The sequence below is a fragment of the Arachis ipaensis genome, chromosome B05 (genome assembly GCF_000816755.2).
Source record: "Arachis ipaensis cultivar K30076 chromosome B05, Araip1.1, whole genome shotgun sequence".
Classification (NCBI taxonomy): domain Eukaryota; kingdom Viridiplantae; phylum Streptophyta; class Magnoliopsida; order Fabales; family Fabaceae; genus Arachis; species Arachis ipaensis.
Window position 1 is genome coordinate 106,590,115 of NC_029789.2, and position 24,025 is coordinate 106,614,139.

At 33.8% G+C, this 24,025-nt stretch overlaps 2 protein-coding genes and 2 long non-coding RNA genes across 4 annotated transcripts; 3 read left to right on the plus strand and 1 right to left on the minus strand.

Moving 5' to 3' along the window:
• LOC107643801 (CRS2-associated factor 2, mitochondrial) lies at window positions 2,169-6,968 on the minus strand. The gene is made up of 6 exons (XM_016347549.2): window positions 6,646-6,968; window positions 4,710-5,260; window positions 3,617-3,744; window positions 3,317-3,542; window positions 2,808-2,935; window positions 2,169-2,714 (listed from the first exon to the last, which is right to left on the minus strand). Exons 2-6 carry the CDS (start codon window positions 5,200-5,202, stop codon window positions 2,601-2,603), a joined length of 1,089 nt encoding a protein of 362 aa, XP_016203035.1. The 5' UTR covers window positions 5,203-5,260; window positions 6,646-6,968; the 3' UTR covers window positions 2,169-2,600.
• On the plus strand, window positions 9,021-9,839 carry LOC107641984. The gene is made up of 2 exons (XR_001620561.2): window positions 9,021-9,410; window positions 9,495-9,839. It is a non-coding gene; the product is annotated as an uncharacterized LOC107641984 (long non-coding RNA).
• LOC110262950 lies at window positions 17,900-19,003 on the plus strand. The gene is made up of 4 exons (XR_002347962.1): window positions 17,900-17,987; window positions 18,077-18,133; window positions 18,224-18,289; window positions 18,748-19,003. It is a non-coding gene; the product is annotated as an uncharacterized LOC110262950 (long non-coding RNA).
• LOC107640861 (probable calcium-binding protein CML15) lies at window positions 22,669-23,630 on the plus strand. The gene has a single exon (XM_016344364.2). It carries the CDS (start codon window positions 22,856-22,858, stop codon window positions 23,327-23,329), a length of 474 nt encoding a protein of 157 aa, XP_016199850.1. The 5' UTR covers window positions 22,669-22,855; the 3' UTR covers window positions 23,330-23,630.

Here is a 24,025-nt window from a genome sequence, read left to right on the forward strand (position 1 = left end):
AAATAAATTTTGTTTTAATTCAGCATATAATTAACTAGATGCTATCTATAGCACATAATATTATTTGGTGATAATAACATTTAATCATGCAACACAATTAAAATAAATTTAAAAAATCATCCACTAAAAAGAACAAAGACACTAAAGGTAAATTTATTATAGATGTTTTAAAACTATCAGCTCAATTCTCATGTGTTATCATAAAAAAGGAAATTTCTTTTATAAATATATTTTTACCAAGTATAAAACTGTATGAAGTTTGATAGTTCATTCCATTAGTTAATTGGTATCACGTTTTTATTTTTACATTTATAAGTAGCATCATATACATTTTTAATTTGGTCACGTAAGATAATTGGGTACAATAAAAATTTACTAAATATATCTTCACATAGTCCGCGCGAAGCGCGGGTATTTATTCTAGTATAGGTAAAAGCTTTACACCTCTATATACTAGACACTTCTAATATTAATCATATTTAGTAAAATTAAAGCATTGTTCTTTTTTTTTATAAAAAATGTTGGTAACAACTTAAGATAACAAATGTAGAAATAACAAATCAAATTTTATAAAATATTATGTTTAGCTTTTTCTAAATGTATTTATTATCTATTTTGTGGATTATTGTTTTCTGTTTTTATTATTATTGATATGGTTTTTTTTGTTGGTACTGTTGTGAATGTAGTTCTTTTTTCTATTATTTGTGTATATTTTAAGATAGTATCTTTGTGTAGATGGAGCCACGTTAAGTTATATAAAAATATAGGTTAATTAAAAATTAAGTAACTAATTTGAGCAAGAAAAATTATAAATAACTTAGTGTATGCAAAATGATAGATATCGGCTAATTTTTATATTTATAAAAAAAATTCAACATTATAAAAAAGTGACAACCAATCTGGACTCTAATAGAAAGTTGGATTTCTCTTGAAATTTAGTAATTATTTTCGTCTATACCTTGCTTCTTGATATTGGGCGGATATTAATTGAGCAGTTGCGATTCTGAAAATTAATATTTGCCAAATGGAACAATATTTAAAATATAAATTGTGGGAAAAGCTAAATGAGCTAAAGAACATAAATATTGAACTTACCAATGCTCATGAGCAATTCTTGGAGGCATGCTGGCAATTTTGCAGACCACAAAAACAAAAACTCGATTTCTTTAGAATAGTTATACTATGAATGTAAATGGATATTCCAGAATTAAAGATATATGTATATATATATATATATATATAAGTGTGCACATATTTATGATATTTTTTTGTCATTTGTGACCGTTAAAATAACCATTATAATTAGGCTTGCACATGGATCGGATAATATCCGCATATTCGCGGTAATTATCCGCATCTGATCCGAATTTTGCGGATATTATCCGATCCGCACTATGGTAGGATCGGATTGCGGATTTGGCAGTGATATTTGTGGATCCGATCCGCAAATCTGCATATCCGCACATCTCATATAAATAGCATAGTTTAAGAAAGTAAACCCTAATGTGATATGAATTTTAGTGTGTTATTTTATGAATTTTATGATATCTTGTTTTTAATTTTTGATGTTGTACTTCAACTTAGAATAATTAAAATTAAATCTTGTGTTATTATTTTGTTTTTGTTATTCAAGAGAACTTTTATTGATAATATTTTAGAAGTAAATATGCTTAAACAGGTGAAAAATAAATTTTCTGGATATTTCTTTTTGTAAAAACAGCCAAACAAAATCTTAAAATAGTTTTTTTGAATTATGCGGATATACCCGATATCGGATCCGCAAGTATGTGGATCGAATCGGATTCAGCCTGAAAAAGTGCGAATATCGTATCCGATCCGTGTACAGCCTTAATTATAGTTACCGTTGTAATCTTTCATTACTTAATATATAATTTTGTTATTCTTAATTACATTTAAAACAAATATTACAATTCTTAAATTATCNTTTTAATTAGAGATAAAGAGATTAAAAGGTATTTTAATTAGATAAATTATATTTAAATTGTGTAAATTTGTCAACTGACGTGATATAATAGTAAAAATTAGACGGCTAATAATGCATCTAAAGACCATTTTAATTCTACTTAATATATTACTAATAGATAATATTACATAGACTCTCCCGACTTAATTCTTCATGAGTTGTAAAACAGATAACACACGGAAGAAAATGGAAAATCTTTCTTCCGTGACAATAAGCATTCAAAGCATTTTGCCGGACATTATCCTAAATTGTGAAGAAAATTATATGCATTCATACTACATAAATTGAGCCAAACATAGGCTGACTTATTATTCAACACTCTTGAAAACCCGGGGAACTAATGTGTGTTGACTCAGTTTACAAGATAAGAATGAGTACATATAATACATCAACAAAGCATGTACATGACAACTAATTGCCGAAAAAACAAAACCCATCCCACTACATTTTGCTAGTTTCATAGTAGATCAATGCATAAATTATAAAGTCTATCCGTTCATTTGTATTCCTTTCTTCATGAGAGCACCGTTTTCAACTTTTGCCATGTTGCCCCGAACATGGGTGTCTCCATAGAGTAAAAATGGCTACAGCTTATAATCCTGTCAATATTTACAGATTACACTGCAGACACTACATCGTGGTCCTGAAAAGCAGGTTCTTGGTCTGTTTTTCCTCTCCAGAGGATTATCTGTTCATCCTTGAACAAGATTGGGACACACGGCACCAAATCCTACAATAGCAACATGGTTAAATGACTTCAGGCACATACTCATGTAAGATCTGATTTTCAGCTACACGATGCAAACACTGGATTTTGACATACCCGTAGCTTAACTCCAATCTTTTTGCAGTCACTCATTCCAACATGTCTGCAGTCCAGTCTCACAACCTCCTGAGTCTTGAAAGCTTCTCTCACTCTCTCCACTACATTCACATATACACCATTTCTAGCTGAACATAAAAATTTGAAAATCATAACACGTTAGGATCAGCAACTTCTTCAAACAGGCAAGGACTAAATAGTAGCCATTAGTTTAGCATGTATTTCTATTTCGAATGAGATGCTTTAGAAATTGGAATCAATTCTACAGGCCCAAAATCAATTTGAGATGATGTTTGATTTTCATGAACGATCATCAATTCTTGCCTCTAGATTTGACTTTAAAAGAAGTAAAATCTTTTTACTATCTATCATAATCACTTTTAGACGAACTACCAAACTTAATCACTTCACAATAAAACTAATTCAAACTAAATCAGTTATGCTATCTTCCCAAGAATAATATGAAAACATAACCAAATACAGAGTCTTCAATACCAAAGTTCACTTACTGAGTTTCATCAGGGGGTCTAAGTCCAACCCCTTCTTTCTCATTTCCTTCGTTCTTTCATACGTCAAACCCTCAATGACACTCATCACAAGCCTTGGATATATTGGTGCATAGGGCTTCCACAGCATGAGAGGAATAACAGGGTGGTTCTTGGGATCATAATTTCGACCTCTATACAACAACAAAATATTGATGTTTCGGTAGATGACTTTTCCACCAGACTTGTCCTGTAAATACAGCAATAGTACACAAATTATGAATGAACATTGTAAACTGCAAATTAGACAGCAAGAATGGGGACCTCGAGGTGGAAACAAATTTTATCCATGTCAAGAGTTGGCACACCCAAGCACTTGATTCTGACAGCTTCAGCTTTCTTCCAGTGATTATGGATGTCATCCAGCATGTTGTGTGTGACTCCTCCCTTCCCTACCACCACAACATATACAACATTATCTACTTCCAATTAAAGGTGGTAACTGGTAAGTATTCATCATACATTAGCCCAAAGAGATTTTAGCATGAATGGACTGAGTTTAGACACGATTCACAACAAGGTGCAATGACATTTTGTGCTCCATGCAGCTAACCCTATCTAGTGGGGCAAGCCTTTGTTATTGTATTTAGTAGATGAGTTAATTGAAGATGCATTTCCTTTGGTGCATCAGATTAAAAATGCATCTAGTTTAAATTGACAATCTTACACTAATGATTTTGAAATTCACTTACATAATTATACTATTATACTATAACCTGGTACAAAAATTTACTATAAAGAAAGATCCAGTTGAAACAAAAACGAAAAGAAACTGCAAAATTGCAGTATTTGGCATTTCTCGATCCTTAAGCATTTACACTAGCATTGCAGATAAGCATAAAATAATACATACATGCTTACAGAACAATTGTGTTAGAATTGAAGTCACTAAAGCCAGGAAAGAAAATCACATAAAGTAATTTAACATATATACATGTTTTGCAGTAGAAACAGGTTTGGTTTAGTTCACAAGAGGAGAGGCAAGTAGTCTACTTGCTGGTTTTAGTTGTTTTGGTTCCTAATTGCTGTTAATTCGCTATCTGTTTGTTCCCTTTGAGCTGCACTAGCAGGCATAAGGGCAGTAGTCATAGTCCTAGCTAGTTGATTAGTTAGTTTTAGTTTTGTGAATTTTCTGTTAAAACTGTTAAAACTGGAGAGGAAGAACTCCCTCCACAGTTGGTAGTTCCAACCGTGTATTTCAATAAGGGGTTGTGATTTGCAATCCCTAGTTCATCAATAGAGCCTTATATTAACAATATTGAAATTTGAACCATCACCTCATGTAGACAAACCACTTCTCTTACCACCACTACTACTGGTACAATAACAATAACTAGAGAGATTGCAAAGAGATTACCCAAATTGATTTGCCTTGCACAGTCACTGTGACGGTATCGTTCCACGAGCTCCGCCACCTCATCCTCCGTGAGCGGTTCTCCAAGGACCCGATTCCGCTCCTCTTCTAGCCTCGTCCGGTTCACTTCCTCCTGAACTGGTGCGCACGTCCCAGTCCATTTCCGGTCAAGCCGGCCAGGTCCAAACGGAGAGAACTTCGGTGATTCGCGGAAGCTGATGGGTGTCACGGAAGAGTTGGTTTCTGAGTAAGAGTATCTGAAATCAAATGGAAGCTCTGATTTTAGGGGAAGTTTCGGGGCTGCGATTTTATCAGGATCATTGATGTTCTTTGTTTTCTTTTTCTTCTTGTTTTTCTCATTTACTTTATGATGTGGCTTCCTGGAGGGTGAAAATGGCGGGTCATAAATGTTCTCGTGGATAGAGCGAGTGAGGAAGCGACGGAAAGAGAGATGAAAATGACATGTTTTGAGTGAGAACGGCAGGTGGCTCCACATTTGGTGAAATAGTGTCACTTGAAGGAGGCCTTTGGTCGGTAGACCAAGGTTCTGAAAACTGGACCGGTCATCAAACCGCTTTAGTCACTGATTTAATAGTTTATTGGTCCAACCGGTTCAACCACATCAACCAGAAAAACCGTTTTAGAATAGAATAATAAATAAATTATAAATATGCAAGTATTAAGTTGAGGGTATAGGGTAGTATGAAGTTTTTCCAATGGAGTGGTGAATTACCTCTTTTAGGATTTTCCTTTTTTTATATTAAATGCAAAATTGCCAGATGAAAGCATGATACCAAGCAAGTATAATTCCTCATCAGTACACAAAATGTTAAAAGAAATATCTGACAAGAATAAGAAGAATATCAAATGAATTATCATAAATCCAACTGAAAAATAAACATAGTACTCGCATAAATAAATTTGATAATATTATTAATAACAAAGTTGGTAGTGAACTAGTGCTAGAAAGGCTTCACCAAATGAAGGTGCATACAGGCTTTAAGAGACAATAGACTTGGGTTTGTACAGTAGCATTTTAGACGAGTTGCTTTAAAGACCATTTGGTAAAACTAAGCTTTGAATAGGTACAATACAGGCTTCACCAAATGCTCATAAGTCATAACACACAGAAAGACAGTTTCTCATGACACTAAACCTGCATAGTAAATAATCTCAAAGACAATGATCACCAATACCAGCAAATAAACAATAAATATCTCAAAGACAATGATCACCAATATCCAGCAAATAAACAATAAATACACAACAACAATTTAGCAAATAAACAAGAATAAGACCTAAATAGAAAATCCAACAAATTAAGTCGCAGCAACCTAACAATTTGGCAAATTAAAACAACAGCAGCCCAACAACTTAGCAAATTATTATGTTTGTTCAAGAACAGAAAATCACAACTAAAACAAAAAAAAATTAGAAGTAACAGAAGAACAACAGAACAACAACACAAGAACAATTAGCAAATTAACAAGTTCACAATAACAGTTAAAATTTACCAGAAGAACACTAATGCAAGTGGAATAATCATACTAATATGTTTTCTGCAAAGATGCTATTTGTGCAGCTAAAATTTCCTAATTACTATGATCCAATTATTCTAATTTCACATGCAATCAACTTACTAAGTTTCTAAAAGCTAGAAATTATAAAACCAACAAGAAATATGGTTAAAGCATTTCATCAAACATGGTGAGTGCGGTGAAATTAAAACGAAATAAGAGAATTCAAAGCTTAATTTCAATGTGATAGAGAAGAGAACATAACTATTTTAAGTTTGTAACTTTAATTCAGTCAATGAAAAATTCCAAACCACTACCAAATCAAATAATTACTTATTGTAATAGAAATCAGAAGTTGCAGAGTTTGAAGCAGAGTATTGGTGTTGTGTGAGTATAGGGAACGGCGGGTATAGGTAACTCACGACGGCGACAAAAGAGAGCAGTTCGACGGCTGGGTGGAGCGCGCGGGTTGATCGCAGAGTTTGAAGTAGAGCAACGTGGCTTCCAGACGAATGCGAACTCGAACGGTGAACAGCGAGTGAACGCGAACGGTGAACGCCGAGCGAACGCGAACGGCGAAGAACGCGAACGAAGACGACAGCTGAACGAAGACGCGAACGTGAACGGCAAACAAGCGGCGACGGAAGCGCGGCTGAGCAGACAAAGACGACGGACGCCGAGCTCGAGGAAGCAGCCGCGATCGGTGACAGCGAACAGGGGTTGAAGACTTGGAGCACGAGGGAAGCTAGATGACGGATGGCGAACTTTGAGTGCGACGGATGGCGAACTTTGAGTGCGACGGACGGCGGCAGTATGCCACTCCTTGCGGCGGTGGTGTAGGCTTATAGTGCTAGGGTTTTGTGTGATTTCTCTGAATGAAAGAAAGAAAGGGTGAAAGGGAGAAAGAAACGAAGGAGCTTCCCTTTTTTGTGTAAACCGGCCGGATTTCGGTTCGGTCGACCAGCCGGATTCCGGTTCGATCCGATTGGTCAGTTCTCATCCAGTTCAACAGTTATTTACCGATTTTTATTACTGGTTTTATTACCGGTTTTACATGTTTGACCGAATCGTTAATATTATCGGTTTGCAGTTGAACCAGTCCAACCACCCCCGGTTCAGTTTTCAAAACATTGACATATGCTGGGAGTCAAGGAGTCAGGTGTAGCGGCAAATGGATCCACATATCATAGCTCATATACCCAGCTCTAGTGGTAGACTGGTGGTAAGTTCCTTCAGCAGCAGAAATTAAATTAAATATCAGGTATATGTCCTAAAACAAGAATTTCAGCAAATGTGATTATATCTTTATAGCAGTTGCTTATTTATCCCTTATGATCTACATCTCAAAGATGAACCATCTCCAAAATAAAATAAAATACGAAGAGTAAACAGATATAATTATTTAAGAGTTGTCTAAGAAACAGGTTGAACAATAAGATTAATCATAAAATTATTAGCAAACTTTTAAACATGTGAAGAATATTTGTTCTCATTCTACAACATATTATGTATTAAGTATCGCTGTTGCGTGGAAGTTGATTTCAATTATACATAAACATCCAAATTTTATTAACAGAAAGATTGCTTGACTTGTAAAAAAGTAGAACACAATATAAATAAATTTTAACAGTTAGGACCATACAAAATGAAAAACTGAGAATCCATCCTTACCTAAACCAACAGCATTTCTATCATCAAATTAAAACATAGAAACTGTATACTGAGTACTACACCTTGAAAGTAGCCAATAAAATTAAAGCTGTAAAAGTTGAAATAAAATGCAGAAGCTATCCATTGCTTTGTTCACCTCAAAATTTATATGTAACTACCATCTTTGCCTCAAAAGATTCAATTTTTGACAAAAATAGCCCTTTAAAATAAGAAATTATATTTTGACCCTCCAAAAAATTTCTCAATTTCACAAAATCTACCATCTTTTATTATAAATTGCAAATAATTCATGCATTTGATCCAAATTTTTATTGGTAACATTTAGAAAATTATTTAGAAGGTACATACAAAATCTCAAGAAAAAATTCGATGTCTAGACCCTTTTTTATTTTTTCTAAGCAAGCTTACAAAAAGTTACGTCGAAATCTAATGTCAATAATTCTTTCTCGAATATGTATTACTATAATTGGTGCATTTTATCAAATTGAAATCATCTTTGAAGGGTGAAAATGTCATTTTTTCTTCAAAGAATGTTTTGTCAAAAATTGAATCTTTTGATGACCAAATGGTAGTTTATTCTTCGATAAATTTTCAATAATCTAAAGAATGATCAACAATCCAATGTAACTTGGATATAAAATTAAAATTTGCTCTGCCACTATAAGAAACCCACAAGGTAAGTTATGCCTTTTACTAGTTGATAGCTATAACACCTTGATTCTCCACAGAGTTATTCTCCGAAATTCTGTGATGAAAAATTCGATAAATATCTGAGAATCACCTCATCATAAATTAATAAGGCGGATTTAGGATTGATAAGTGAAAAGAATAGATATGCCGTGAGAGATAAAAGCGTGTCCTAAACTAAAAATCGTACCAAACAAACTCCACCATTTCATAATCAAACCGATTTTTCTTTTATTATAAAGTCACGGTTTTCTTTCTCTTCTTCCGATTCAATCAAACCATGCTTCCTTAATTAAACCAAACCCAAGGAACTCTTATTAAATCCATCTTCCCTTCTCCTCTCACAACCGAACGTGTTTCAAAGTAAATCATGGTCACCGCTTTGTGAAATCAATGATGTGATGTGGTGTTGCAAGGGGAGGAAGCCACGAAGCCTTGCCGCACCAGTTCATCCTTCTCCACCTTCTATACATATATATAGCAGAGTCAAGCCTTTGAATTCCTCTGGAAACCACACGAAGAGAAGAAAGGAAGAAAAAGTGGCGATTGCTTGAGGAAGAGGAGGAGGAAAACGTCAACAAGATCATCATCATCTGCGTACATCACCATCAAGAAGAAAGAGAAGGGCCATCAAGGGTGTTGCTACCCGGAGCCAAAGAAGGAACCCTACCCTTTTCCTTTATGATTTCCTTAGTGTTCTTCTTCTTGTTGGGTAAGACCCAGTAACCTCTGTTCTTTCTTCTTTTTCCCCAATCCAAAAATTCAACTTTTATTGTGCTCCATTTCTTGCTAGACTGACTGAATTTCCCAAGAACTGCCACCTACAAGGGTGAGAACCCTTCTCTTACCCATTCTCTGGCTCGACTAAATGGCCATGAATCCATAACAAAATTCCGATTGTTTTGTATGTTAGGGTTCCTGATTCAAGAAAACAAGAGAGCAAGAATTGTGTTCTTGAGCATCAAAAGAGGTAAGGGGTTAGGTGATTAGATTAGAGATATGTGTAGCTGACAGTTATGATTTTATTGTTGATGATGATTCTATATGAATGTGTGGTAATTGCTACTGGAATTTTTTAGAGGAGTCATAAATTTGATGTTGCAATAGTTTGCTACAATTCTGCTAGTGTATCATGAATTTGTTGAGTAATTATTATTGAGTATAGTGCAGAGTTTGATATTGTGAAGGTGTAATGATATGGTACCGATGGTGTAAATTTTTGGAATATATGAATTGAAGCTCTTGGAGCTGTAATCTATATGAAACAAGAAGAGATGACCTAAACAAATTAGGATCAATGATGTATAATGGTTAGGATTTTAGGGAAGCAAGTTAGTGTTTACAAACTTAAGTACCTATGCTGTAGAAATTCTGTAGAATTTTGGATAGCAACTTAAAATAAAAACTAGGAGTAGTTTAGACGTGATTTTCAATCCAAATTATTTTTCTATCAAATTTGAAGAAGTCAAGATTACTCCATAAAAATTTCAGAGAATTTGACCAAGTGTTTTGGAAGATATAAATTTTTGAAGTTTAGTGCTTGCTGCAGAATTTTTTGATTTTCTGGTTCTGCAGTACCAACTTTCAGCAGCTGTAATTTTTTATTTATTTGGAATTTTGAGTTGTTTTGAAAAGGATTTATAAGATCTATCAGTCTATTTTAAGTGAGTATAAATTTCATGTCCATATCTATTTTGTAGGCTTAATTAAGTCACTTGGAAATTGGATTGCTTGCTGGAAATTCTGAACTGATTTATGAAAACAGGCACCAGTTCCAATTGACAATTAATTAATCAAATGAAGTGATATGAACTTGAAATTTGTGGGCCTCAGAAGTAGATTTTTGCACTATAGGACTAGTTTATCTTATTTCTGTAATTCTTAGGTAGTAAATTAGTATATATAGAACAAGGATCACCCTTGTTCAGAACTTTATGTATTATTTTCGAATTACATTGTTCCTTTGTACATTATGAGTCACTAACCTCCTAAGGTTCAGGTTAGGAGCTCTGCTGATTCTCATGAATTAATAATATCACTATTTTACTTCAGTCTATGCTTGATTCTATTCTAAGATGTATCTTCGTTCTTCATCCTAATGGATTGGGAGTGTAACTTGACCGTCATTCCAATTCCACATGGGTTCTTGCGAGTCCTTGACGGGATAGTACTGAACCACAAGCTTGATTATACATCTCCTAGACGGCTAATCTACGGCTTCGTTAGGGACTTCTCGAGACATCAGTTCAGCCGATGTGCAGGGCGATTAGGGCCTTTGTGGTATAGGCTAGAACCCAAGGAGCAACGTTCTATGATCCGGAAGATCCGACCTTGTATGTGGTGTTTGGAGTAGGATCACCAAAGGAATTGACTGCTAGAGCTTCACCCCTATTCAGATTGGATGACCGCTGACCCGGCGTTTGATTTGAAGAAGAGGAGATTAATGACCGCTGACCCGACGTTAATCATATACAGCCTGCCATAGAATGAATCCATCAGAGAAAAGTTGATCCAGAAGGAAGAAGCATCTCCGAAGCCTCAACCTTTCTCCTACCATAGATTTCACACTTATCTAGTAACGTTTTATTTATTTTATCTGTTTTATGCATTTTTTCGTGACAAACTATATTTTCTACCCGCCTGACTAAAATCTGCAAGGTATCCATTGCTTGCTCAAACCAACAATCTCTATGGGATCGACCCTCACTCACTTGAGGTATTACTTGGACGACCCAGTATACTTGCCGGTCTATCTGTGCAAAACATGCGGAGTCAATTTCGTGCACTAGTTTCTGTCCTTTTGGGTTCCAAGAAGATTTTTGACGCTGCGTGGTTATTACAATCGCTGTCACCCCGGGTTTTTGCTTGCTGCTGTCGCTCGAGGTTATTGTCAGAGCTATTGCCGGGTCGATTCAGAGTTTTGGTCACTTCGTTTTGTCATTACAGTAAGTATTTATGTTTCGAAAATTCTTGCGTTAGTATTCTGTTATGTTGGTTATAAACTCTGAGGTTTGGTAATATAGATTCGAGTTCTGATTATTGCATGTCGCTTTTAAGTTGCTGTGGTTGCTGCGAGAGTGGTTAGGGACTGAGTTTGCGGTTGCCGTTGGTTTCGAGTTGAGAAAAAAAGGTTTCGTTGACGTGTTTGGGTTATGGTTTTGATGAGTCAAGGTAGGGACTTTTTCTAAAAACTCAATTTTATAATTTAGAATTGTTATAAATAGATATCGATATGAGGAATACGTTTTTTAGTGATTGTATAAGTTTTATGTATTGTCTCGCTGTTTTGGATAAATATGATTATATGTTTGATTGGATTACTGTTTGGTTTTGATAAATGGACTATTGCTGAATTGTTTCTTTAAAGTTTTGGAAATGAGTTTGATCAGTTGATAATGATTTGATCTTGAAACGGTTTCCTTGAGATATGAAAATAATATGAATGATTGGATTTAGCTTGCTTTTGAACTGATTTTGGTTTTGGACCGCAGAAAATGATTGTGAAATGGTTTTGTTGGGACCCGAAAAGGGTGGCAAAGTCCAAGTTTTAGGGGAGGTGCTGCCGAAATTTCTACAAAAATCTTAGACTTTGTTTGAAAAGTTATTTAGAAAGGTTTGGATTTGAGAAATTGTATTATATGATTTATTAAGAAAATAGTTATGTTTTCGAGTTTAATTTATTTAAGAAAACTATATGTCTTGAGTTCGATTTATTTAGAAAAGAATTACTTTACAATTTTGAATCACTGAAGAAAAGTATTATGTTCTAATATCGATTTTAAATATAAAAAGGGCTTATGTTTTTGGTTAGACTTAAGAATTTCATTCAGAGGAGCTTTTAATGATTTTAAAGGAAATTAGACTTTGATTGAATAATTGCGTGTGTGACGTTTTGGAAGAAGTCAGAGAATTGGTTTTTAAGAGGGGCCTGAAAGTGGTTTTAATTTAAATGAACTGGTTTTGGATTGGGTTTGGACTTGTGACTTTATATGATTCAGTTTTATAATAAATTATGTTTCTATTTACTCAAACTAAGAAGCTATGATTTTAAGAGTTTCAATAATTTTTTAAGAAATTGAGTTAGGTTGTACTCCCCTAAAGTTTTGAGACTCTTCTGTGAAATTTCATTACCAAATCCTGATTTAAAACGAATGATTTTGATGACTTTTGGAAGAGATTTACAATTGATATGATTTTGAAGTTTTTTGGAGTTTCGGAATATGTCACCAAGGAAATGGGTTTTTGGTTGTAAAGGAAATTGATTTGAGAAATTAGAAACTGATGATGAGTTTTGGAACTTGGAAAAGGACGATGGACTTATTGAAAGTGTGTCAGACACTATATCCCTGGGTTGAATTATGATGGATAATCTTTTCTGCTGCAAGAGTGTGCCAGACACTATATCCTTGGGTTACACATGCGAGTGTGCCCGACACTATATCCGTGGGTCAATAGTGTGTAGGGCATTATATCCCTGGCGTGGCAGAATTTCCATCGCAAGAGTGTGCAGGGCACTATATCCTTGGCGTGGTAGAAAAGCGACATCCGAAAGGATGTGTCGGGTTGGCATTTATAGACTGATAAGTGATATCACGAGCCAATAGAATAGACATTCATCATATGCATCTATGTGACATTGTTTGGGTGTGCAACTTGTAATTGGTTTGCCTACGTGAATAATTATGTTTAACTGCTAATTGCTATACTTGATGTAACTGCTTTGTTTGTGTTTGAATCTTTCTATTTGTGTTTGTAACTGAAATTAGTTGGATTGTGGTGATTTTGGATTGTGATTGAGTTGTTTGGGCCTTAGGCCACGATTGATTATGTGATGGGTTGGAGGCCGTGATTGGTTTGAGTTTTTGGTTTAGTAAAATATGAAAAATCAAACTGGTTCAGTATACACTTAATGAACCTATACTTGGAACAGCTTGGTCATTCATACTGTCTAGGAAAACTTTTAAGTTTTGATACAAAAGGTTTTGGGTTTTGAAGAATAAACAGATTTCTCTTTTAAAAAGGATTTCGGATTTTTGAAAATGTAAACCTTTGATTTTTGAAACGATAAATAAGGCAAACAACGATCACTGTACTCTGAAAACAGATTTATTTTACGTATCTTATTATATCAATTCTGTAACCCTATAGTGAGAACCCTTTCGAGGACGATGTTCTCACTCCCCTACAGGTGTTTCCTTTTCAGGATACGGACGAAGAAGTCTCGAAGAGTTTATTTTTCGTTTCCGTTTATATGATATATTGTATTGTTTTAGATATTATATTTTCTCTCACCTTTATCTTTATACATTTTGTAAGAGGGATAGGATTTGTATTGTGTAATGTTTGGAAGTCAATATATATATATATATATTCTTTGTAGGTGTTATATGTGGCTTGTAAGTATGTATTTATGCTTTCAATTAAAAGTCTTTTGGAAGGTTATACGGCTGGCTCCTATCTTAGTATTAAATATGTTAAGCGTCGTCGTAATGTTCGAGCTATCAGAGTGGCGCAGTCGGAAGCATGACATTCTGATAGTGAGGGTGTTACAATAACCATCCAATTCACATTTTTAAGCAAAGTATACAAAATTCCAGCAGCGTCTACTTTTCATAAGTTGATGTTTGTCAAAATGCATCCTCAAGTTTAACTCGATATTGCCATATTTTTAACTATGATCATTGACCATAACAAATCAATTAACACAGTTTCATAGAGTTAGCATAATCAACAATCAATTCCAACATAATATTGCCAAGATCACCATACCTCGTGGTTAACATAAATCCCAATCATATTCACTTACCATTATGATCATCATACAATCAATAATCAACACAACAAACAGAATTAAGTTCACCAAATTTATCATAATCACATAACCTAGGGTTTGAGAGAATAATACTTAATTTCATTAAAGATTCATACCTCAAAGCAGTAACTAAGCTCACAGAGAATGTGAGGATGGGTAATGGTGGCTGGCGGTTTCTCTGGTGCAGCTTCAGCGACCAACAGCAGCAGTGACAAAATGGCGGCAGTGGCGGTTTGATAGCTCAGAGACTGCGACATAGACAAGGGAAGCAAGATGCAGGAACGGCGATAGCAGCAATGGCATCGCAACTCCGGAAGCATTAGTTCCATGGAGTCAGAACGACAACCACAGTAGAACAAGACAGAACAAATGCAAGCCAGCTACGGCGCAGGGGAATGGGAGCAAAAGAACAACGGCAAAAGCACACGTTGCAGAGATTGTTAAAGTGCATAGAGGCAGAAGCAGCAGTTAAGTCTCATCCTCAAATCGGTGAAGGTCACAACGATGTGGGACTGGGGGAGAAGCAGGATACGGCGTAGAACGGACGACGACATTGGAGGGGTCACCTTCACGTTTTGAAGACGCAAGAACGACGACTGTCAGTGACACAGAAACTAACAAAACCGGCAAGATATCTTCAACTATGAAGATCAGAGTAACATTCTTCGATCCTGTTACAGTCACACTAGCGACTCTGAGAAAGACTCATGAAAGTAGGGGGTGTCCACGAACGAACAAACAAACAATTTCAATTTCAAAGGGTAAACCACCGAAAGCCTCTTATATTTTGACCAGGTATGCTATACCTACCAATTTTTTTGGAAACTAAGTCTAACCAAATTGACTCAAATCCAATAAAAACTAACTTAAGATTAAAGAGCATGTATACGCGTGCTCTTACAACTATTCAATACCACTAACGTTAATATAAAAAACATTTTTTCTTCCTCGATCAAAACTACAATGATCAAAATTCAAATTTCATTCAAAATCTCTAAAAAATCTTTTAAAATCATCGCAAAAACTCAAGAAATTCTCAAAGTTATGTTCGAAATCTTCACAAAGAAACACGGAAACAAAAGATGAATCATTATTAAAGATATTGTTCACTAATCATTCAATTTTGTACTTTTTTCCTTCTCATTTTCGATCGCAAAACACTAGATAGTGATATTTCTGTTTATTTAGTAGATTCATTTTATGTGCTTGCGTTAAAGTATATATTATTGTGGTCATTATACTATTCATTTGATGATAATTGTGTTAGACCGGTGTAAAAATGTTACGTAGTGTTTGTCGTATAGTTTAACCTATATTTGCAGGTGTTTGAGGGATTTAAATGTGTTTTGTGCATGTTTGAGTGTTTGCATGTTTCGAACTGAGTTTATGTGTAGTAATCAGTAACAACTTCAGTGTATTTCATGTGAATTGAGGTGTACTTGGTGTTGTGATCCTCTTTTTGTTGTAACTAGACAATAGAATCTTATTATAGTGCTTATGATGTTATTTTGTGCATGTTTGATTGAGTTGCATGTGTTTAGAAATTTGTTATAGTGTTTCTGGTGTCATTTTGTATATGTTTGATTGAATTGCATGTGTTTTTGAACTGACATTGGGTGATGCAATCAAGAAATAATAACAGTGTATTTGAGTTATATTTCGGTGTATTTCATGTGAATTGAGGTGTGCTTGGTGCTGTTGTCCTTTTTTGTTGTAACTAGGCAACAGAATATTGTTGTAGTACTTCTGATATTTTTTTGCATGTTTGAGTGATTTGCATGTATTTTTTGTCCATTTTTGAGGAATTTTGTTCATGCATTTGTTGTAACTAGCCCATAGAAAATTATTGTAGTGCTTCTGGTGTCATTTTGTGCATGTTTGATTGAGTTGCATATGTTTTTGAACTAACATTGTGTGATGCAATCAAGAGATAATAATGGTGTATTTGTTTTGTATTTTGGTGTATTTCATTTGAATTAATGTGTATTTGGTATTGTTGTCACCTATTAACCTAAGTTTTTATTCCTTATAGAAAAAATGACAATGAAAAAGTTACTGACAGGAACATCGCGAAAAAGGAAGGACCAAAATATTATCTAATCATATATATGTTAAAACAACTCAATTTTTTTGTATAAATATAGTTATGTAACATAATTCTCATTTATTTATAAAAAAACTTATGATTTGAGATGCTCCACAGGATCCATTCATGATATATTCTACAACATGAGCAATGAGAAAAAAGCTATTATCGAAGAATTGGGATTTGGTGCTATGACGCATATCCCTACCTTAAATGTGCCGCATAAGCTCTTGAAAGAATTAGCATATTTATTTAATTTGTTCAATAACACACTGCATATGCGTTACCATGTAATCGAGATCACCTGTGAAAAACAGAAGATGCCCTTGGCTTGAATGCATCTGATAAAAATTTATTTTGTAATCTATTCTGTAAATCAAATTTCAGTATTTTTTAAATTATTTCTGTGTTATTGAAATATTTTTAATACTATTGTAGAGGAGCACTATCCAAGCAAAATTAAAAATAAAAGAATCAATGAGGAGCAAAAGGAACTTATTGAAAACTTCAAAGGCTGGACTTTGTCACAATTGACAAACTCTATAATGGACATGAGTGCAGATGGGCAGGAAAATCAGCTAAAATTCAAGAGGATATTCATCCTCTTCATTCAGAAGTGCTTCTTATTGCCGACAACAATAAACAAATTTTTTCTGGTTCACATGCCACCCATTCTTCATGTGGACACAATACGACAATGAAATTGGGATGCTCATGTACTCAACTTCCTCATCAAGAGCATCAGAGGGCACAAATTGAAAAAGAAATTTGCAGTCCATGGTTGCCTCTTTACTCTGATGATTGTATATTTTCATGAATCTATAAACAAGATTAAGTCGGTGGATACAATTTCTGGACCACCATGGGTTCAATATTGGACTAGGGAGAAGCTGGTTGAAAGAATAGAAGCTAAAATGAAAGATAAAATGGCAACTCGATAGAAATCTTTTCTTTATTTTCGATGTATTTTTTTAATATTTTATGCTAACTAATATTTTTCCTATTTTAGGGCATCGTGAGAAGAACACAGCTGAGAGACCAATCAAAAAAGAAAGAAAAAGAAGGAACAAAAGAAGCCACAAAAGGAAACGACTGTTATATCGCACTCATCTTCGAAAAGTGAAAATATTTATGAGTATGAGTCTGATTTTGAACATGACTCACAGGAGACACCGAAGAGAAAAAAACAATCTGAGAGAATGGCCAAGAAGTAAGTATTACTTTTCGATATCTTTTGTAAATATTTATTCACTTTATTTACCTTGTGTGTTTGTACTTTTTCTGGATGGAATCCAAATAAAGGAAGCACATTATTGAAGATTCATCTTCCCAAATGGAGATTGAATTTGGTGATGAGTAAGATTCAGAGGCTATCATTGTAATCATATTTTTTTTGCATCAAAATTATCTTTATAAACATAATTTTTTTGCATGTATTGCTAGAAGTGAAGAAAAGGAGGAAATAACAAAAAGAAGATTGAAGAAAAAAATGATAAGCCTGCAAAAAAGTATGTGTTAGTTTTCAGTATATTTTGTCAATTTTATTGTGTTTATTTGCCTGATGATTGTTTGCTTTTTCAAGATGGATTCCAAAAAGAGGAAGCGTGGTATTGTGGATTCATCTTCCCAAAAAAAAAACCGAATTTGATGATGAGTAAGATTCAGAAACTATCATCGTAATGCTATATTTTGTTTATTCATCAAAATTTTATATATTAATAGAATCTTTTGTATATATTGTGAGAAGTGAAGAAATGTAAGAAATAACAAAAGCAAGATTGAAGAAAACAAATGACAAGCTTGCACAAAAGTATGTGTTAATTTTCAGTATTTTTTTGCCAACATTTTGTTTGAGTTTGCATTACTTGGGTTTGCCTATTTGAATTACTATGTTTAATTGCTATATGTTCTACCTACTATATCTGCACTCTATCTGTATTTTCTTTGTCTGTATTGTATGCCTATGTGACTGAGAGAACCCTCATTTGGCAGAGGAGTGACGAGGGTAGTTCCACCGGTGTTTCAGAGGGTTAAAGGAAAGTGAGATTAAAGTGTTAAGTTATATATTGGATTAGAAACTTGAGTACCTTAGATAGTTTACCTGATTTCTGGTTTAATTTATAACTCTAAGTTCTAAATATGAGTGTCAAAGATCTAGGATCGCCTCTAACTTTCCCGGGACCTTATATATTATTTATATGGGTACCATTACCATGTTGAGAACCTCTAGTTCTCATCCCATACATATGTTGTCGTTTTCAGATGCAGGTCGAGAGGCTCCTCGCTAAGCGTCTGAAGGTTCCTATGGCAAGCAAAGTTGGGCTGTTATATTTTGGGTTGTCGATTATATATTTATGTTTATAGACTCTCCTATGTATATATATAACTTATTTTTAGTCCTCTTAGAGGCCTTTTGGAGAACTAGACGATTACTTTATGTATGTTGGGATATTTTGGGATATACTTATATATATGTATGTATGTATGTACATATTCTCCGGCCGGCCTTAGCTTCGCAGGTCGAGGCTGGAGCTTGATATTATGTACCTTTTGACTTTCCGCTCTTATTATTTATATATTTCCTTACTCTTCTTCGTACTTAAGTTTCCGTTCACGCGAGCGATGCGCTTTTCTTTTTGCGACTCGTTGCTTAAGCTTTCCTTCAAGGCTCCTTGTTATACTTTTCTTTCAACTATTACTATGTATATATAATATTTTTCTTTTAGAGGTCATAGCGCCTCACCACATTTGATTTATGTCCTAGAAGTAAATCTTTGTGTGGTAATAGACGTAAATCTCTGTGTGGTAGGTGATGCGTCCGCATCTTTAGTATTTTTCTTTCTTGATTTGAATTGGTTTAATAAGAATTTTTATTAAATAATCAAGAATTTAAGGTTGGAATGAACATTACTTTGGTTAGTTGAATTTCATTAATTATAGGAAATTTTAGAAGAAAAACAGAAAGAAACATAACAGAAAGGAAGATGGAGAGCAATAAACAGAAAGCTCTCTATGACAAACAATGACAAGCAGAATGCTTTTTGTGAATGACAGAAAGCTCACTGGAAGGAGAAGGTGAAAGACGTGAAACGTGAAGAGAAGAAAAGGGATCTGTATGTACGGACACACTTGTGCATACGCACACGCACATATCATTCACCATTTCACGTAGTACGTGGAAAATTTCACGTAAGACGCAGCAACTGTGCGTACGCATATATGTGTGCATATGCACAAAAAGCAAATTTTGGCGAACGTACGTATGCACAAGTTGGTTTTCACATATAACGTGAAATTTACCACGTATAATGTGAAGAAGCAAAGGAAGCCCATAATTGAAGAAAATTGGCTCACGTACAATGTAGCCTATTTCACTTTGGATGTGACCCCAACAGAATACATTCTAGGCCGAAAGATTGCTTCACTTGGTGCGCAATACATTTCATGTGCTACGTGAGATTTTCTACACCTCTTAGGGCCTCAATTCAAGTTACCAAATGTCCACTTCCTCATCAATTCAAGACTCAATTCAAAATCCACTAATCTTAGCATTAATTGAGGATTACAAGAAGATAAATATTAGAAGTTATGCTAGAGGCAATCATTAATTAGATATATTTGATTCTGTTTTAGTTTTGATTCTATTTTAATTTAAATTAGGGTTAGTATTTAAGGCAGAGAGAGACTCTTCAGAGGAGGCTCTTGGCTGCTTCGGCAGCTTTATTTTTCAAGGATTTCAAGGAAGAACATGAGTTTCTAACTCTCTTCAGTTAAAGTTAGGAGCTCTATTGATTCCATGGATTAATGTTTTAGCTTTTTACACCTTTGATTAATGCATTAATTTCTTTTCAAGAATAGGTTTTTATTCTTCATCTTAAAGGGTTTGAATGTGTTGGGAAATAATTCTTCTCTGATTTGAATTATTTTAATTTCTTGGGAAAGTCGATTAATTGAATTAAGCTTGAAAACCGATTCTCATAATTCTTAAGTTTTGAAACTGGATTGATAAGTGACATAAAATCAACTAGGAGAAATTCGTATGAATTGTGTGGCTTTATAAATCTGTGAACTTTCTTCAACTCTTTCTTTAAGTAATTAACTAAGGAATTAGCGATTAATTATGTTAAAGAGAAATTAAATCATCAAGGGATTGGGGTTTGATTACTAACGGTTTGTCATAAAAGTATTTTTGCATGATCAAGGTGGAAAGTGAAAAATATTAATCCAAAAGTTTCAACATCTCCGAAACCTTAACTCTTTAATTCATATTATTTCTCACACCTCACTGTTTTCTTTCGTTTAATTTCTGTTTATGAATAAAGCCTTTCAAAATCCTAATTTGATTGTCTGACTAGATTAATGATTAATTTTACTTGCTTAATCCGTTAATCTTCGTGGGATCGATATTCACTCACCGTGAGTTATTACTTGATATGATCCGTTGTACTTACTGGTATTTTGTGGTTTGTAAAATTCGCATCAGTAGGGTGTTACAGGGATTATGTGTTTTAATGGATTTGTTGTGAACACTTTGACATTTATGTTCATCAAAGAAAGATTGGATTCAATTAGTGCAAAGTTCTTTGAAATTGTTTGGATTTTTCTATTTTAGTTCAAACTTGGCAGAAGCTCTATCTGTATTCTATAAATATAAAATTAAATAAAAATACTTTAATTAAAAAAAATTTACTCAAAAGAGCTAATCTAAATCAACACTAAGACATAGATATGATATAAAAGAGCTGAATAAAGAAGGGTGTGTTTGTTGTATGGTATTATTATGGTTGCTATGTGATTAACTTTGTCACAAATATTTCATCAAATAATTTCTCTCCTTATTACATTTTCCTTTCAATAGTAGTTACTATCTTCTATTATTATCTAAGCTGTGTAGAACAAATAGTGAAGTATATTTTAAAAATGAGCATTTCGATATGGGAAAAGAATGAAAGATGGAATAAAGCTCAAAATTCAGGGACATTATATATACAAAAAAAAATTATCAAAAATATTCATGAAGTTTACGAACGCTGATATAAGTACTTATAAATTAAGAAAATTAAATATCCATAAAAGATGAGTTCTGTACGTTAAAAGTATCAAAATTTTGATTTTTTATTAATTTTTTAATAAAATTCTCAAGCTACCCACCCTCAACACTAACTCACTTTTTTAACCTTCCATAACTCAACATGCATCTTTAAAACCCTTGTCATGAAATTCGAAACTACTCCTACAACAGAATTAAATCAATCGACAAATAAATGGTGGATGATCGGACCTCAACCGATTCAGTAATAAGTTTACAATCCATACCCAAACTAAATCAATCAAACACTAAAAAAGTACTCAAAACATAAAAAATTTTTAAATTCATTCATCCAATTTCAATTCACTCTAGCAAAACCAGAAATTGAAACATCTATCAACCATAAAAAACTAACAAATCCGTTCATACAATTTGAAATTTACTTCAGCAAAGATCATAAGTAGATTAAAAATCAATAAAAAATTAGGGTTTAGATACTTTTGTCGTTCGAAATTTATTTTTTATAGATACAATGTTAATTTCCTTAATTTATAAGTACTTTTGTCAACGTTTGTAAACTTCATAGATACTTTTGGTAGTTTTCCATAGAAAAAATATAAACAAGTAGGCTGAAGAAGTTAGTGGTGAGTTTCATATTGAGTAGAATGAATGGATAATTAGTCTTTGCTAATTTACCATTCCAAGCATGCGTAGCAAGTTTGGTGCAATCGCTTTAAGGCCAAATACATAAAAGATTATTTTTCTTTTGTTATTTTTTTAAAAAAGACTATACTCTATTACTTAATTAAACATTAATTAATTAAGTTGTAAACTTATCTAATCTCGTTGAAATTTTTAACGAACTATCTAGCTAAACTATATAGATATAGATGTTTATTAAGGAAAAACAATGCTATCTGCTTTTATTATACCCAAAACAAATTATTAGCCAATGTCGAGGTATTACTTATTGCAATGAGAAGTTTTGTACTAATTATAGTACTCATCAGTAGTTCTCAACTCGGTTATAATGTTGGTTAATATTCTCTAAAAAGCATAGGGTTTTACTACATTGGAAGATTCCATTAGTTTTATATAACTTGAATTCACTCAAATATAGTTTATAATTAACAATTCAAGGCTGTGCCTGTTATAAAACAATGTAACTAACCAATCCCGCAACCAAATCAGACGACACAAGAACCTCACATTCTTCATCATCAAATAAAAGCAAAAAGGTTCCAACTAATTAGCCATTTACCATTTTAGGTCAAAACTCAAAACCTCTCTCTTGCTCTCATCTTCTACCACCACAACCACAACCACAACCACATCCGTCCCTTTGCGATGGCCAACCTCCATTCCGAGCAGATCAATCAGCTGCACGACATCTTCAATCGCTTTGACACCGACTCCGATGGAAGCCTCACCCACCTAGAGCTCGCCGCCCTCCTTCGATCTCTCGGCATCAAACCCACCGGCGATCAACTCCATGCCTTACTTACCAACATGGACAACAATGGCAATGGATATATAGAATTTGATGAGCTTGTTCATGCCTTATTACCTGATTTGAATGAGCATGTCCTAATCAATCAAGAACAACTCAGCGAGTTGTTTCGATCATTTGATAAAGACGGAAATGGCTACATTACCGCCGCAGAACTTGCCAGCACCATGGCAAAAATGGGCCATCCGTTAACTTACCGTGAGCTTTCCGATATGATGGCCGAAGCTGATAGCAATGGTGACGGTGTTATTAGTTTCAATGAGTTTGCAGGAATCATGGCAAAGTCAGCTTCTAATTTTTTTGCGTGTTAATATTCAAGGAAATAGCCTGCTGGCTTAGCTATATAAAGATTCATTCAAGAATTAGGTATGAATAATGTACAAGGTTTGATTTATGTGAACATATATGTTGTTACATTGTTGAACAAATTAAGACGATGAAAGACAAATGTTGAAGACAAAACAAAATTAGGAATATTGTATATATATGATGCAATGGAAAACAATGGTGGATTTAATCGGCATGTTAAAAGATTGCGACTAGTTGTGAATGAAACTTGTACATATACTTTTCTGGGTGTAACATTTTATGTCTTACATTTTTCTTTCTTTCTTTCTTTCTTTCTTTTTTTTTTTTCTGTTGTTTGCTCATTCATAATTATCATCTAAAATATAATTACAATTTGAATATCGAAATGAGGACGAATCCAATTTAAAGAATTATACCCTACATATTAATTAAGAATAATCTTTTGAAATTGAATGGCAACATAGTTCTGTATAAATTGCAGCTTATTAATTATATAAATCATTTTTGCTTCAAAAGTTTTACCATTACCTAGTTTTAGATTAAGGATAACAGAATCCTTTAATGTCTAATTTTCTTTTGATCTTGATTTCTTTGGGTGCGCTTGGTGGGTTTTTTTCTTTACATGTTAAACTATTTGCACTAATGATTAAGTTATGGCTTTTTTATAATTTTCATTCTCGATGTCATTCAGAAATAGT

Excerpts from the sequence above, each read along its gene's own strand:
- LOC107643801 (XM_016347549.2), bottom strand. The coding sequence starts at position 5,202 with ATGTGGAGCCACCTGCCGTTCTCACTCAAAACATGTCATTTTCATCTC. Across the intron at positions 3,745-4,709 it reads TGCAAGGCAAATCAATTTGG|GGAAGGGAGGAGTCACACAC; the intron begins GTAATCTCTTTG and ends TTGTGGTGGTAG. Across the intron at positions 3,543-3,616 it reads AAATTTGTTTCCACCTCGAG|GACAAGTCTGGTGGAAAAGT; the intron begins GTCCCCATTCTT and ends CTGTATTTACAG.
- LOC107640861 (XM_016344364.2), top strand. The coding sequence starts at position 22,856 with ATGGCCAACCTCCATTCCGAGCAGATCAATCAGCTGCACGACATCTTC.